This window comes from Musa acuminata, chromosome BXJ2-7, assembly GCF_036884655.1.
Source record: "Musa acuminata AAA Group cultivar baxijiao chromosome BXJ2-7, Cavendish_Baxijiao_AAA, whole genome shotgun sequence".
NCBI classification, from domain to species: Eukaryota; Viridiplantae; Streptophyta; class Magnoliopsida; order Zingiberales; family Musaceae; genus Musa; species Musa acuminata.
In genome coordinates this window covers 13,628,492-13,643,843 of record NC_088344.1, presented here as the reverse complement: position 1 = coordinate 13,643,843, position 15,352 = coordinate 13,628,492, and the positions used below count along the sequence as shown (strand labels likewise).

General features: G+C 41.3%; 2 protein-coding genes across 2 annotated transcripts; both read right to left on the bottom strand.

Annotated features, from left to right (window-relative positions):
- Window positions 1-23: 23 nt before the first annotated feature.
- Window positions 24-380, bottom strand: LOC135616351 (uncharacterized). The gene has a single exon (XM_065115537.1). The coding sequence runs from the start codon at window positions 378-380 to the stop codon at window positions 24-26; it is 357 nt and encodes a 118-aa protein (XP_064971609.1).
- Window positions 381-3,848: 3,468 nt separating this feature from the next.
- LOC135617294 (CBL-interacting serine/threonine-protein kinase 5-like) lies at window positions 3,849-5,959 on the bottom strand. The gene has a single exon (XM_065117361.1). The coding sequence runs from the start codon at window positions 5,412-5,414 to the stop codon at window positions 4,062-4,064; it is 1,353 nt and encodes a 450-aa protein (XP_064973433.1). The 5' UTR covers window positions 5,415-5,959; the 3' UTR covers window positions 3,849-4,061.
- Between the last annotated feature and the right edge of the window lie 9,393 nt (window positions 5,960-15,352).

The window sequence follows — 15,352 nt, the reverse complement described above, 5'->3', positions numbered from 1 at the left end:
TGCGTTGGCCACCCTGGCAGATATCACCAGGGCGTCGTCGTGGTCGGGTCGCTCAGCGGCTCCGGTTGGGAAGGTAATCTCGGGCTCGGGCCCGTGTCCCGAGGCTTCGTCGGGAGCGGCTCGGGCATACGCCTTTCTGCCAGACGTGGAGCCTCCCCTGATGCGGGACCCCCGGCTATCACATCGATGTGTCGCTCGACGGGTCCCTCCGGGCAAGGCGACTGCTCTTTGTTCGACCGGAGGTACTGGCTGAGGTGTCCTCTGAGGATAAGCCCATCGATTTGCCTCTTTAATTCGCGGCACTGCTCGGTGTCGTGTCCGTGCTGCCGATGGAATCGACAATACTTCGAACGGTCTGCGAGCTCCCGCGGGCTCCTCATCGGGAGAGGTTCCTTGAGCAGCCCCTTCCCCTTCTCGTGTAGGAATATTTCAGTTCGGGATGAATTCAAGGTGGGAAGAGGAGACCTTGGGTCGGGTCTGTCCAACCTTCACCGGGAGGCGGCGGGTTGTTGCTGTCGGGGCGGCTCCGACTTGACCTTTTTGTGCTCCTCCCGCTTCTCGGCCATCCAAGTCTCCGCGGCGATGAACTGACCGGCACGCTGGAGCATTTCTGGGATCGCAACGGGGGGCCGCTCCACGAGCGACCAGAAAAACCTGGAGGGCCGCAGGCCTGTCATGAACGCCTGCATCAAGAGAGAGGGGTGAGCATCCGATAGTCCGCGGATTTGCGTCGTAAAGCGGTTCACGAAATGGGAGAGGGGTTCGTCCTCCTTCTGGTTGAGCCCGAGGAGCAGTGCTATGGACGGCTTTGGTCGGGCGTACGCCAAGAAGCTAAGCTCGAAATCCTTAGCGAGTTGGTCAAAGGAGGCGACGGTCCCGGCCTTCAGATTGCTGTACCATGCGCGGGCCGGACCCCGCAGTGTTGTCGGGAACGTCCTGCACATCAAGGCATCGGAAGTCCCGTATAGCGCCATCTGAGCGCGGAAAGCGGCCACATGGTCTGCTGGGTCCGCGGCGCCGTCGTATGCGTCCAGCGAGGGGAGGCGGAAGTGTGACGAGATGGCCTGATCTTGGATTTCGGAGGTGAAGGGGGATCCTTGCTGTCCGTCTACCCCAAGCTCTCCTTTCGACTTACGGACTTCCTGTTGTACTTCGTCGAGTCTTTGGCTGACGAGGCGCAGCTGAGCTTGTAGGGTGTTTGTAGAGTCGGCAGACGGAACCCCGCGCTCGGGGCGGCTGGCCGTGTCTTCCGCCTCCCGGCTCCCGGGCCGAGTTATCGGGTTCCGAGGCGTGCCAGGGAGTTCGGGAAGGGGTACGTGAGGTTGGACAAGGGTTTCCTGTTGCTGCGAAGGCCGAGTAGTGTGCGGAGGAGTCCGCTGGGAGACGATCGGGATGATGGTCTACACCATGCTCGTCAGGGCTCGGACTTGGTGAGCAAGGTCGTGAAAGGCTTCGGGGGACACCGGCGATGGGCCAGTGGGTACGCCGTTGGGAGGTGACAGGCCTGGGTCATTGAACAATTGCCAGTAACGTTCTGACGCCGCTGCTGGGCGCTCGTCATGAGTTTTGTTGTGCGGGGGGTGTTCCCCCGGGGTGGGGAGCCCGACGGCCGAGGGCTCACCCAAGAGGGTTCGCTGATCACTTGACATTCGAGCGGCCCTCCTTCTAGCGCCAATCTGTTACGGTAAGTAACTTTTTTAGCCGTCGCCTTGGGGTCGACGCGGCTGGTTCAGGGGTCCGAACGCCTAGGATCAAGCGAGGCTCCTCTCGGGGTCTTGGGGCGGCCGATTACGGAGGATCCGCCTGGAATGCTTCGCGCCGTCGGGTCGGATTGGCTTCGCTCGAGTACCTGCACACAGGTCGGGTCGGCGATTCGGCCCGACCCCTCCAACGATCAAGTTAGTGATGAGGAGAGGGATTTTGGGTGAAGTCGTGCCTTTTTGCGCTTACCTTGCTCATTTGGAGCCCCAGGGTATTTATAGGCGAGTTCGATGTTATCTGATGCGCTACCCTGCCGGGGCAGGGCCGTGCGCCTGATAGCGTCCGTCGTCATCGTGGACGTTGCATGGAAGGCCGAGCTGTTGTAGGGTATGGCGAGCCTCGGTCGACGCCTTCCTCTGCCTCGTCCGGTCGTGCGGGGTCAGATGATGAGGTCGTCCGGGTGTGGTGAGCGAGGATGCACGTTACGTCGGCGTTAATACTCGCCCCCTGGGGCAGTGTGCCGCCCAGGGGTGGCTGACGTTGGGCGGTGCTATGTCAAATCCGGTGTGTCATGTCCTATTTATTTTTTGCCCCTATCAGTATCCTTATCAGGAGTACCATCTTGCGGGGGCATGATAGAAGATAAGATTTTCCTAACTACATGAGGAAATCTCTCTATTGAGAAAAATCCTCTATTCTGTTTAGGGAAATCCTTTCTCCTAATTTGTATAAATAGGAGAGGGAACATCTCCTAATTTGTAAAAATAGGAGAGGTAACATGTTAATATATTCAAGCTAAAACTATTTCATTTCTACAATAAAGCTTCTTCAATAAAGCTTCTTCAATTATTGTTTTTATCTTCTATTATTTTATTCAGTATCATCCTCTTATTGATCTTCACAAACAAAACCCTACCAAATCTTGCATCTTAGTATCATGAAAGTTTTTTTTTTAAGGGATATCATGAATGAATTAACTGCATAAATAGCATTGGTGTGATAATTTCATCAATTGATCATCTTTTACTGGCTAATCTGAATGTTTATAGCATAAAAGTTGTGACTAGTGTAGTGAAATCTTTGAAGCATCATCACATTTGCCCCTTTAAGAGTAGTTAACTCAAAATATAGTCGATTAACTATCTAAATAACATGGATTAACAAATAATAAATTACATAAATGATAAATATTATATTTCTATAATTGCTGCATATATTAAACACATTGGTTGGTATTATATTATTTGTCAAAACAAATTAGATCCAGGCCCAATACATTGTCGGTATTAAGTTGATTGAGCCCAGCATGAGCTTGATTTGAGCTGCAACCCAAAATAATGCATGCCTCTAGGATTATTCTGTCCAACTTTATTAAAGAAAATTAGTTCATGATGATCAAGAGATTTGAGGAATTCTCATGTAAATAACAAAGGGACTTGATAATACCTTTTTATGTACAAAATCCAAAGATAGTCATTGAGATATTTGAATTGCTGAATTCCATAATTCTTTGTGATCATCTTCGAGGAAGACAAAGAAGAAGAAGAAGAAGAAAAATGACTGGTTATTGTAGCACATCTCAGTTGCTGGTACAATTTTCTTATTATGGAAGATTACACACAATTCTTGTTATTATGCTTTATAGTGCAAGCAACTACAGTAATTGTGGCCACAAAGCATCCATGTTCGATCATCACCATCATCATACTGGAACATACAGAAACCAAAGATGGTCTGATACTAAGATGGAAGAAAGATCAAAACTGGTTCACTTTATGCTTGCCCTAATTATTTATGATCATCTAAATCCTAAACAAAAGAAAAGAAGGGAGATGGTTGTTCTTGATCAGCCTAAATCTATTGTCCTTGGTGGGTGTCCCTCCACCAAACATCCAACTCTGGAAGCAAACATTACACCTCTCAGCTACCTCACATTAATTAATGATTCATGCTTATGGTTGTGAATTCAAGACCATTAAATTGCGTCAACCACAACTATATTAGATGATACAAGCAAACGATTGCAGTCACACTCGAGCTCTATGTGGTATGTCTCGGAAGCATTGCCACTATGGAGTGTGTCTTCTGCGATTCGCAAACTCTAAGAGACTATCTATCAGACCTAAGCGTTAAAAGATCCTTCCAAGTGAAAAAAGTACTGTGAGCGATTCTAAACTTGAAGTCATCTCTTCAAAATTTTGAGTCTAATCTATACACAATCGCTCCATCTCTAAACATAAGAACAATTATATTTCACATACTCGCTCTCGCTTCTCACACTATTGCTCGTTAATCGAAATAGTAGTAGTGGTTAGACTAATATATTTGAGCCAAGCTCCGAGTCAGGTCACCGCAGCTGATCATTGTCGTCGTTGACCATCGACGGTGTTGGTGGTGCCGCCGGCATCGTCACCCTGCCACGTCCAGACGATGTCCTCCAGCCCTGGGCGGATGTCAGCCTCGCAGAATTTGGTGTACTCCCAGGTTTCGCCTGAAGATTTGGAGAACTCCACCACTGCCACCCCGGCCGCCACCTCGAAAACCTCCGCCACCACCCCCAGCCGCCCCTTCCATCCCTCTTCCTCTTCCTTCAACATCTTCACCTTGTACGGCTTCGTCCTCTCGACTCTGAACCCCAGAGCCCGTCCCACCTTCTCCAGCCGATCCACGATGGCCGCTGCCGGCAAACGCGACGTGAACGCCGTCCCTGGCGGCCGCCGGTTCTCGAACAAGCTCGACAGGTCGAACCCGGACGACAAGGAGGAGATGAGCTCGAACGCGTTATAGAACCTCGGTGTCCCCTGCTTCTGCTCCTCTTCCACTGCCGCCGGCTCCGCCTGCGGCGGAGGAGGGGCGGGGTTGGGATCCTTGTGGTGAGTACCCTTTTTGAGCCACGGGTGCTGCATGATGGCCGGGATTGAGATGCGCTGCTCCGGGTCGGCGACGAGGAGGCCGGATAAGAGGCGACAAGCGTCGCCAGAGAACCACGGCGGGATCTGGTACTCGGCCTTGAGCACTTTGCGGTACATACGCACCAAGTTCTCGTCTTGGAAGGGAAGGAATCCGGCGAGGAGGACGTAGAGGATGACGCCGCAGGACCAGATGTCGGCCTTGGCACCATCGTAGCCCCGGCGGCGGAGGACCTCCGGCGCAACGTATGCCGGGGTGCCGCACTGGGTGTGGAGAAGCCCGTCTTGGCGGAGCTGCTCTGGGAGCGAGGACAAGCCGAAGTCCGAGACCTTGAGGTCACCATTGTGGTCGAGCAGGAGATTCTCCGGCTTGAGGTCGCGGTGGGAGACGCCGCGGCCGTGGCAGAAGTGGACGGCAGACATGAGCTGGCGGAAGTAGCGGCGGGCCTGGTCCTCTGGTAGGGGCCCGTCGGCGACGCGCGCAAAGAGCTCGCCGCCACGGACGTACTCCATAACGAAGAAGATGCGGGACTTGGTGGCCATCACCTCCCGAAGCTCCACCACGTTGGGGTGGCGGACCAGACGCAACACTGAGATCTCCCGTTTGATCTGCTCCATCATCCCAGCCTCCCGGCGGATCTTGTCCTTGTGGATGACCTTAATGGCGACGCTCTCGCCGGTGCGGAGGTCGCGACCGTGGTACACCTTGGCGAAGGTTCCTTTCCCCAGGACGCGCCCCATCTCGTACTTTCCCAAGACAAGGTTCCTCATCTCTCTGCTGACGTCCTCCGCCTCCTTCCCCATTCCGCTTCTCTCTTGTCACCTCCTCTTCCGTCTGTTCCCGCGTAAAATCACGAACTTGACACCTCCATGGATGCACCTTCTCCCTTCTCCTCCTCTGTTCTTCTCGGTTCTGAATCAAAGGAGGGAACTTGGTACGAGCATCTTCCGGACAGGAGGAAACCTCGTCCTTGCTATGCTTTCTTCTTCTCCTTCGACAATTGAGCGGAACAAACTCGGTATCTCCATGTTGGACAAAGAAGAGATCTTGGCACTTCCGACCTCCTTCGTCAGCTCTCTCTTCCACTACGGTACAGATTCGTCGACCTCGTCTCTCTGTTTTCGCTGTACAATAAAGGAAAGATGTCGGGGAGAAAGGTTGGATTTGGTGTGCGGCGGAGACCGGCGTCGGGCCAAAAGCTTTTATAGGCGGAGGAATGATTGGAGAAGCGAACGGTGGGCGGGCGACGGAGATGAAGCAATGGAATGCGGCGACGAAAGGAATCGGGCGCACCTGGTTTTGGGGGACGCGTCTGGCGAAAGAGTGAGAGAGCACACGGGAAACCAAACCAACAAAGGCATCGAGAGGAGGCGTACGAAGCAACGACCGCCACTGGAGCCAAATCCTTTGGATACAGCCAATGGGAGGCCGCCACATCCGAGTCTACCGACAAGAGTGCGCCCAGAGAGATGGGCCGCCATTCCCTGCGAATGATTGCACGGTGCCGTTACCGAAAAAAGAATCTGATTAATTATATAATATTTTAATTATTGGAAAACGATGCCACCGGTGTAAAAACAAATAAGGGCGTTATTCGATAAAAAAAAAATTAATAGTGAGATTTTTATGATCAAATAAATACCTAATATTCTTATCAGATTTTAACAAAATTAAAATTATCACTAGGTTAAGAAAAAGTATAAGAAAATATTATCCATCCACATCCCTAACTAGAAATCAAAGCCCTGTCGTCGCATGTTCTCTAGTCCGGAGTTTGGTACCATCGGTCCAAAGGAGGCTGCTTTCGGTTGAAACGTATGGGTTTGATGCTTGACACATGGTATGGGATGCTGTGGGAAGTAGTGGACATGCATATGTAAAAATTAATTGATATACTTGTGATATGTGCAGGTAAAAAGATCATAATGTAAACTATCGTTGGAATACAAATACCTATTTGATTCTACGTGATAATGAGAATATTAATAATTTTGCATGTTGTTGCATGCATTTTGCACCTCGTAAATATATGACTCAACATCGAATTGATAGCGGATCTATGAACTATAGGTAGAGGCATAGCGGAAGAAAGCAGCTCGGTCCAAAGCATTGTTCACGGCGCTCGTGAGTCTCAACTAACTCCAAGGTCAAATGGAGCTATCCAATATATTTCATCGAACACCTTGCGAGCAGGTAATATTCAACCATTTTGTCGCTGTGCATACCTTTCTCTGTGGAATCATAGTGATCTCACAAGAAATTCTCACGGGTTTCATCGTTTGTTCGCAGGCAATGCAATCGACGAGGACAAACACCATTCGTCATTGGGAAGTTTACAATCGAGAAGCTAATGCTCTTAATTGATCACATTATTTTTATTTTGTGCTTAATTATAGTGAAAATAGTAGGATAAGATAACATAATTTAGTAATAATTGGGCATGTTGATGGACCTAATACAAAAAGATTCTTTCTAATGTTCAATTTGAACCAATTATAGGGAGGGGAGAGAGTAGGGTCCATCTTGACACCAACTAAAAATTAGATGGTGTCAATTATCAAAGTTCCTTTTGGGATGTCATCTTCTTGTAAATTGACATCCTTATATGATCAGGTCTAGAAAAGATCACATTAAAATGATTTTTTTTAATAGATATTACTTTTTTTCAAGAAGTCAAATGAGCTTTTAATTTAGAGCCATTCTTTAGACATAAATAGTGTAATAAATACTAAATATGATACTAGTTAAGTAGCTTATTATTTTCTAATTATAGTAATGTGGCATACATCCTAAAACTGTTCTCCCCTAATTAATTTGTATGTCATTGGATGGAGCTCAAGAGAGACACTTTCTTCTTACAAAATAAGAAGAGGGTATCCTCATACTTTTTTTTTAGAAACTCCTCCAGCCCAACTTGTAATGTACAACATTATTTAAAAAAAAAATTAGTTAATTTATTTTATCTTCACCCTAAATTTTCTATATAAAGATCATGAGTAACAAGATTAGCACAGTTAATGAAGTATTGTATCTTTAGTGAATATGAAATGGTCTAAAAATTTCAAATTTCACAAATTGGACTATTAAAAAATTGCATGGCCAATGTCAAGCCAACAACTACTGACCAGACTAAGCACCATAATTTTAAGATTGGCTTCAAATTTGGTAGTATAAGTTAAGCTCACAAGTCTTTGATTCTTCTGTAGGTGGCACAATTCTTGACCAAGAGGAGTATCTTATCGTTCAAAAGTGGTATGGATAAAATAAGAAAAGATGACCTTTTGTAATGATACTGAGTCATTTTTATAGAGTACTAGCCTGCATAGCTACTTCTCATGATATGACCATATGAAATGTTGTGGTGTCAAAATTGGAGATGAAATTTCATGTGCCCAAATCCTATTCTAGGGCTAATTGCACACCCTATTAATCTAATGAAATAACATGGAGGTTTCATTGATTGATAGGAGAATCTAGGAGCAAAGTGAAAGGGCACACACAAGAATATATTATCAAGTTCATCAATTTTCCTTGCTTTATATTTCACAATTTGCTCTTTTTAGATTCTCCCTTTTTGATAAAAAGAAAGAAAGAAAAAACCTCAAACCAACCTTTCATATATTCCAATAATTGCCACAACCAACCCATTAATTGTTAACAACTAGGAATGATTAACTAGGTATTATTTGTTGTCACATCTATGATCAGACTATATACTTTATTGTTAACAACTAGGAAATAAAATAATTAAACTTTTTATTAATTTATATACTTTGTACTAAATTCATGCTAATTTTTTCATATCGAATGTGTTATAAATGTAACAATGAATAGGTCTAATTACTAATATCTTTGCCTTCTTGTGTGAGTTTTGCCCATAAAAAACAGTTAAATATGTAAAAAGAATATGGAAGACTAATTTATTCTGAATAAGTTACTTTCATTTTATATATTTTAGAGTTATATTTTCTACACCTTTAGTTGGTTATATTTTATTATTTAATATATGAAATATGCTACTTCTATTTTATATTATATTTAACAAAATAAGAAAATAATCTTCGTTTTTGCAAGAATAAGTTTCTGAACATTGAACTTAATAATGTAAGCTGTTGAGTCAGATAGATAGATAGTGCGTATAGTCATCAGAAATCTCTCTCAGTTCCAGTTGTTTGAAATCATGAGCCATTTCCAACCATCAATTTTTTTGGACATCAGATTCCACTTCTTTGATTGTGAGAGGTCTAAAATTATTGCACAAAAGGCCATTTCTAGTTCCAATCAGGTGTTTCTGTGGCTATGACTTCATGTCAGATAAGAAGCAAAAGACAGAATGCATTCTCCTTTCATGTCATGCCATGTCCCTTTACAAGTTATAGCTCAACAGTAGTAGTTTTTTTTAATATTATCTATATTAAATTATGAGATTCTATTTAATTAAATAAACTATATTATAAATTTAACTAGATTTTGATTATGGAAAAAAGATATCTCAAGTATCATCCAAGACCTTCCGCTCTCACATATAAAATAATAAAATCTCCTAAGGATGAACTATTATTTATTGAGATTATATATCTAGTTTAAATCTCTCTTATCCTCTATTTAATCACCTTATGAATAATAAAAAGATTTATAAAAAGAATAGAGATGATGAGTCTAGTGCTACTTGCCTATCTAATAAAATTTTTTTTGAATAATATCGAAATGTACACATCATATATTTGATCTATGATTTTAATTTTTAAAATTAAATTTTTTATATAATAGTAATATAATTATGATATTTATACTTCTACTCTCCTCTTTCAAAGGATCAAAGTCTCTTATATGATATATGCAATGCACTTTGAGATTGAGATGCACATAACGATGAAAAGATTAGCATCTCGCGGAGGAAGATGGTTGAACCCTGACCTTCCACCGAGAGAAGATTCAAGATGAGGAACCGCAGCAACTCTATGCTATTATGAGTACTACTGAAACATTATGATGACTGCATGTTCAGAAAAAAAAAAAGAAAGGTTATTTGGCAGTCACTGATGAAATGGAATTCCTTGTATTGTGTTTCCCGGATTTCATAGACAATGAGAAAACGATATAAAGCAACAGAAGAAAGCACAGAGTCACCTAACGTAACAATTGTGAAGAAGAATTAGCCAATGCAGTTGCTGTCAGATTCAATCAACAAAACAAACAAGCCCAAGCAGATCTTGATATTGTCAATCTAAAGCTGCTGTCAGTAGTTTGCCTTCTCCATGAGTGAGGTCTGTGGATGGACACATATATGGAGAACACTGCATGAATTGCTGACTGCTGTTCTTTCTTCTTAGGGTTTTCTCCTTTTCAGAAGCCAAGGTTTTGGAAGCAAATTTACTGTAGGGACAACATATACATGAGTAAACTTGTGAGGGAATACCTTTGAAGGAATTTTCATCGTCTCAAGGGACAATTTCCTTCTGTTTTTTGGGTTCACTAACCTATCGGGATCTTTTGAGTGATACTGAATTATTTCCCCAAGGCAATGCACAAAAATTAGTGTAACGAACTTTAGCAATTAGAAGGAAAGAAAGCCTAAACAGTTTACCAATCCATTTGATGTGTATTTTTGATTGGTTATATAATGAAACACCGTATTCCATGAATAAATATTCTAAATTGGATGATCAATAATCTCATGAGCTTAAACCCTAAAAAAAATACTAATTTAATTGTATGTTTTGAACACCTTTAACATATAATAATATTATCCGAGGCCTTACGCAAACATTCTCTTCCTTTTGTTGGATGCAATGGTTGTCATTCAAGTTCTTAGCATAAGTTGAGAGCCAACAATCCACTCAATAACTGATGTGGAAACGTCGGTCCGAACCCACTGAACCTACCAGATAGTGCCCATGTCACTGATGGTACTGTTTGTCCTCGTGTAGTTGTTTCTGATATGGGGACTTAATATTTTGGAGTACTTTTGAAGTCATGGTTTCTAAGTAAAACTTTATGTGATTGCATGATTAGGTTTTGTCTTTTTTTCCTTTTCTTTTCTTTTACTAAATGATATTATTTATATTATTTATTTTCTTACATAAAAATATTATAGAAATGCCACGAGGACAAGATATCAATTTAAGAGTTTTATTTAAGATATGAGAAGTTTAGAGATCAACAATTTTAAAGATTTATAAGTTGATGAGAGTTTTGAATTTCTGAGAATTCTTATCCTCTATCTCTTTTATTTATGATAAGTCAATGTTTGATGTTATTGGTACAATATTATAGGCTTGTAAAAAATTATTCATTTTTGATGTGTCCACGATTTTATCCTTTCATAACTCGTGAGTTCCAAAAACCTCTTTGAGGATGGCACCGCCTAGGAGAGCCAAGGGCTCATGACCTTTCTTCTAAAAGCAATTTGATAAGTAATATTTGATCATTAATAGTTCGACTACTTACAAGGAATTGTTTACTCTACTCATGCTCGCACAATTTTATCTTTTTGAAACTTATGAGTTTCAAAAGACTTTTTTGAAGATAAAAGTGGCCCAACGGACTTATAAAACCTTAGTTTTTCTGCTCCTCGATCAATGTAAAACTAAATATTCTTATCAATTTATAATATTTTGATATCTATTATCCTTACTAATGATTTTTTTGATAACTAAAACCATTATATGGAGATACTGTAAGATCTACATTTCATATTTATCATATATGTAATAGAATCTATGGAGATATCGCTATCCTACATATCATGAAACACAAATCATATTCTTTTGGTCTTCTATTCCTTGTATTCATCTCTCCAAAGCTTGGTTTCTTATCTTGCAAATGGGTCTGTTAATTTGGCAAGTCCCACATAGTCCTGCATTGGGAAAATCAAGCTTGTTATCTCCTATTGCAACTATAAATAAAGGTCTAGGCTTTGAAGCCAGATGCACCACAAGAAAAACCAAATTGTTTGCTTTTGGTTTAATTTCTATTAAGTCTACATTTAGTTAAAATAGTTTGCGCTTTTTTTGTTTAGTAGTTTTATATGTTTTATGGCCTAGGAATATTTTCCTAAGGTATTTATAATTGTCCCTTTTATAGTAGAGTTTTGCTCTTCCTCCGTCCGTGGATGTAGGTCAATTGATCGAACCACATAAATCTGGTGTCCTTTTCTCTTTTATTTGTCTACTTTATTGTCTTTATTGGGTTGCCAAATTATCCTTTAGTAAATTTTTTGGGGTCAGCTCTAACAAAATGGTATCAGAGCCTGATTCCTGATTTCGGGATCTTTTGGCAACGATGACAATAACAAAGATCGTTATCGAGAAATTCGACAGAAATATCAACTTCGACATATGACAGCTCAAGATGGAGGTCATTCTGGTTTAAGACGGAGTTGATTTGACACTACAAGGAGCTGAGAATATTCCAGATGATACATCAAAGGAAGATCTTGCAGGTATGGATAAGAAGACCCAATTAAACATTATTCTAAATCTCTTTGACGATGTTTTACGGGAGGTAGCTATGAAGACTATGGCTGAGAGCATGTAGGACAAGCTTAAAGCCTTGTATATGAAGAGGACAGTGGAGAATCGTCTCTACTTGAAGCAGAATTTGTATATGCTTCGGATGACTGAAGGTACATCTATACTCTCACATCTTGATAAATTTGATTCTTTAGTTATGGATTTGGAGAATATAGATGCGAAAATTGATGACGAGGATAAGGCCCTATTACTTTTGTGTTCTCTTCCCCAATCCTTTAAGTATTTCTGTGATACTATGATTTATGAAAAAGAAATAATTTCGTATCAGGAAATTAAATCTGCACTAAAATCTAAGAAGCAGATAGACAGGGATATCACTGGGGAAAGTAGAGAGAATCAGGCTGAGGGTCTAATTGTCAGGGGTAGAACGGATAAAAGAGAATTTGACAGTTCTAGATCTAAATCCAGACATAGAAATTTGGAGTACAGATATTGTCATAAAATGGGGCACATTAAGACTGATTGCTTTAAATTGAAAAATAAATTAAATCAAAAAGAAAAAATTATTGAAAAAACTACTAAGTCCGCTAAAACTAGTGTAGCAGCTGATGAGAATGTTGGAAATATTTTCTTTGCTACTGATGACAGGACGAGGTCTAAAAATGAATGGATTTTGGATTTGGGTTGTTCTTTCGTATGTGTCCCAATAGAGATTTGTTTTCTACATATGAATCTTGTAATGATGGAATTATTTTGATGGGCAATAATGCCACGTGTGATGTTGGTAGAGGCACAATCCGAATTAAAATGCATGACGGTATTATGAGGATGCTCACTAATGTTAGATATGTTCCTGATTTAAAAAAGAATCTCATCTCTTTAGGCACCCTAGAGGCTCTTGGGTGTAAATATACAACTGAAGGTGGAGTTATAAAAGTTTCTAGAGTTGCCCTTATTGATATGAAAGCTTGTAGGTTTGATAGCTTGTATATTTTACAGGGAACTACTGTCATAGGCTCGGTTGCAGTCTCGTCATCATCATTGTCTGATTCTGATATCACCAAATTATGACATATGCGTTTGGGTCATATGAGCGAAAAAGGTTTGAGCATATTTTGCAAGAGGGGTTTTCTTTACGGACAGAGTACTAGGCCACTGGATTTCTATGAACACTGCATTTTTGGAAAGCAGAAAAGAGTCAGCTTCAATTCTCCGGTAGTTCACAAAATGAAAGGTACTCTTGACTATATTTATTCAGACCTTTGGGGTCCAGCTCATGTTCAGTCTAAGGGTGGTGCTAGGTATATGTTGATTTTCATTGACGATTATTCCAAGAAAGTTTGGGTTTATTTTCTAAAGTATAAAAATGATGTTTTTCTAACCTTTAAATAATAGAAGGCTTTGATTGAGAAGCAAACAGGTAAACATATTAAGCAGCTTCGAACATATAATGGCATGGAATTTTGTGAAGGTGACTTTGATGAATTCTACAAAAATGAAGGAATTGTTCGGCATCACACTGTTAGGATAACGCCTCAGCAAAATGGTATAGTCGAATGTATGAACATAACACTCTTGGAGAGAGCAAGGTGTATGATCTCAAATGCAGGGTTAACAAAGGACTTTTGGACAGAGGCGATTAATATATCCCGTTATATTGTCAACCGCGCTCCTTCTGCAGCACTTAATTTTAAAACTCCGGAGGACGTTTGGTCAGGTACTCCTGCTGATTACTCTAATTTAAAAATTTTTAGGTGTCCAGCATACATACATGTAAATGAAGGAAAATTAGAGCCTGAGCTAAAAAATGTATTTTCCTTGGGTATGCTTCTAGGGTGAAAGGATACAGATTATGGTGTTTTGATCCCAAATCCCCAAAATTTGTAATCAATAGAGATGTTGCTTTTGATGAATTGTTTATGGTATCTTCCAAAGAGGAATCTATTAGTTGTATAAATGATAGTGCGCAAAAGCAGGTGGAGCTTGAGATTGGTAGTTCTGATTCTTTTCAGTCGAACTCTTCTACTCAAAGAATGCTAATAGATGGTCCCGAGTCTACTAACGAAGATGATCCAGAGGAAGAGCAATATTCCATAGGTAAGGATAGACCACGGAGAGATATTCGACCACCACAAAGATATGCAAATTTGGTTATATATACTTTGTCTGTTATAGAAGAAACAAGTGAAGTTGGTGAGCCTACTACCTACTCAGATATAGTTTCTTGTGATAATTTCGCTAAGTGGTTGATTACGGTGAATGAAAAAATTGAATCACTCTATCAGAATAGAACTTGGGATCTTGTGAAGCCGCCTTCGGGTAAGAAAATTGTTAGATGCAAATGGGTCTTCAAAAGGATGGAAGGTATTCCAAGGGTTGAAGATGCAAGGTACAAAGCACGATTGATTGCAAAGGGCTATAGTCAAGTACATGGTGTTGATTTTAATGACGTATTTTCACCTATTTTTAAATATAGCTCTATTCATGTTTTGCTTGCTTTAGTTGTCATATATGATTTGGAATTGGAGCAACATAATGTCAAGACAGCTTTCTTACATGGTGAATTTGAAGAACAAATTTACATAGAGCAACCTCATGGATTTGAAGTTGATGGTATGGAAGACCATGTTTGCTTGTTAAAGAAATCCTTATACAGATTGAAGCAATATCCAAGACAGTGGTATAAGAGGTTTGATTCTTTTATATTGGGTCATGGTTATACGAGGAGCATGTATGATAACTGTGTCTACTTCCATAAGTTAACCGATGGCTCTTTTGTACATTTATTGCTTTATGTTGATGACATGCTTATTACAGCTAAGAATTTGTCAGAAATTCACACTTTGAAAATACAGCTGAGTAGTGAATTTGAAATGAAAGATTTGGGCGCAGCAAAGAAAATTCTTGGCATAGAGATCAAAAGAGAACGAGGAGTTGGAAAATTATTTCTGACCCTGAAAAATTACCTCGAGAAAGTCTTGGAGAGGTTTGGAATGAAAAACGCTAAGCTAGTGAGTACTCCTCTTGCTAGCCATTTTCGGCTATCTACTGCTCAGTCACCACAGTCAATTGAAGAGGAAGAATATATGGTGCAAGTTCCATATTCCAGTGCCATCGGCAGTATTATGTATGCAATGGTTTGTACTCATCCAGATATTTCACAAGCAATCAGTGTGGTTAGTAGATATATGTCTCGCCCGGGTAAAACACATTGGCAGGCTGTGAAGTGGATTCTCAGATACTTACAAGGGACTTCATATGCTTGT

Coding starts and splice junctions, on each gene's coding strand:
- LOC135617294 (XM_065117361.1), bottom strand. CDS start 5,414: ATGGGGAAGGAGGCGGAGGACGTCAGCAGAGAGATGAGGAACCTTGTC.
- LOC135616351 (XM_065115537.1), bottom strand. CDS start 380: ATGAGGAGCCCGCGGGAGCTCGCAGACCGTTCGAAGTATTGTCGATTC.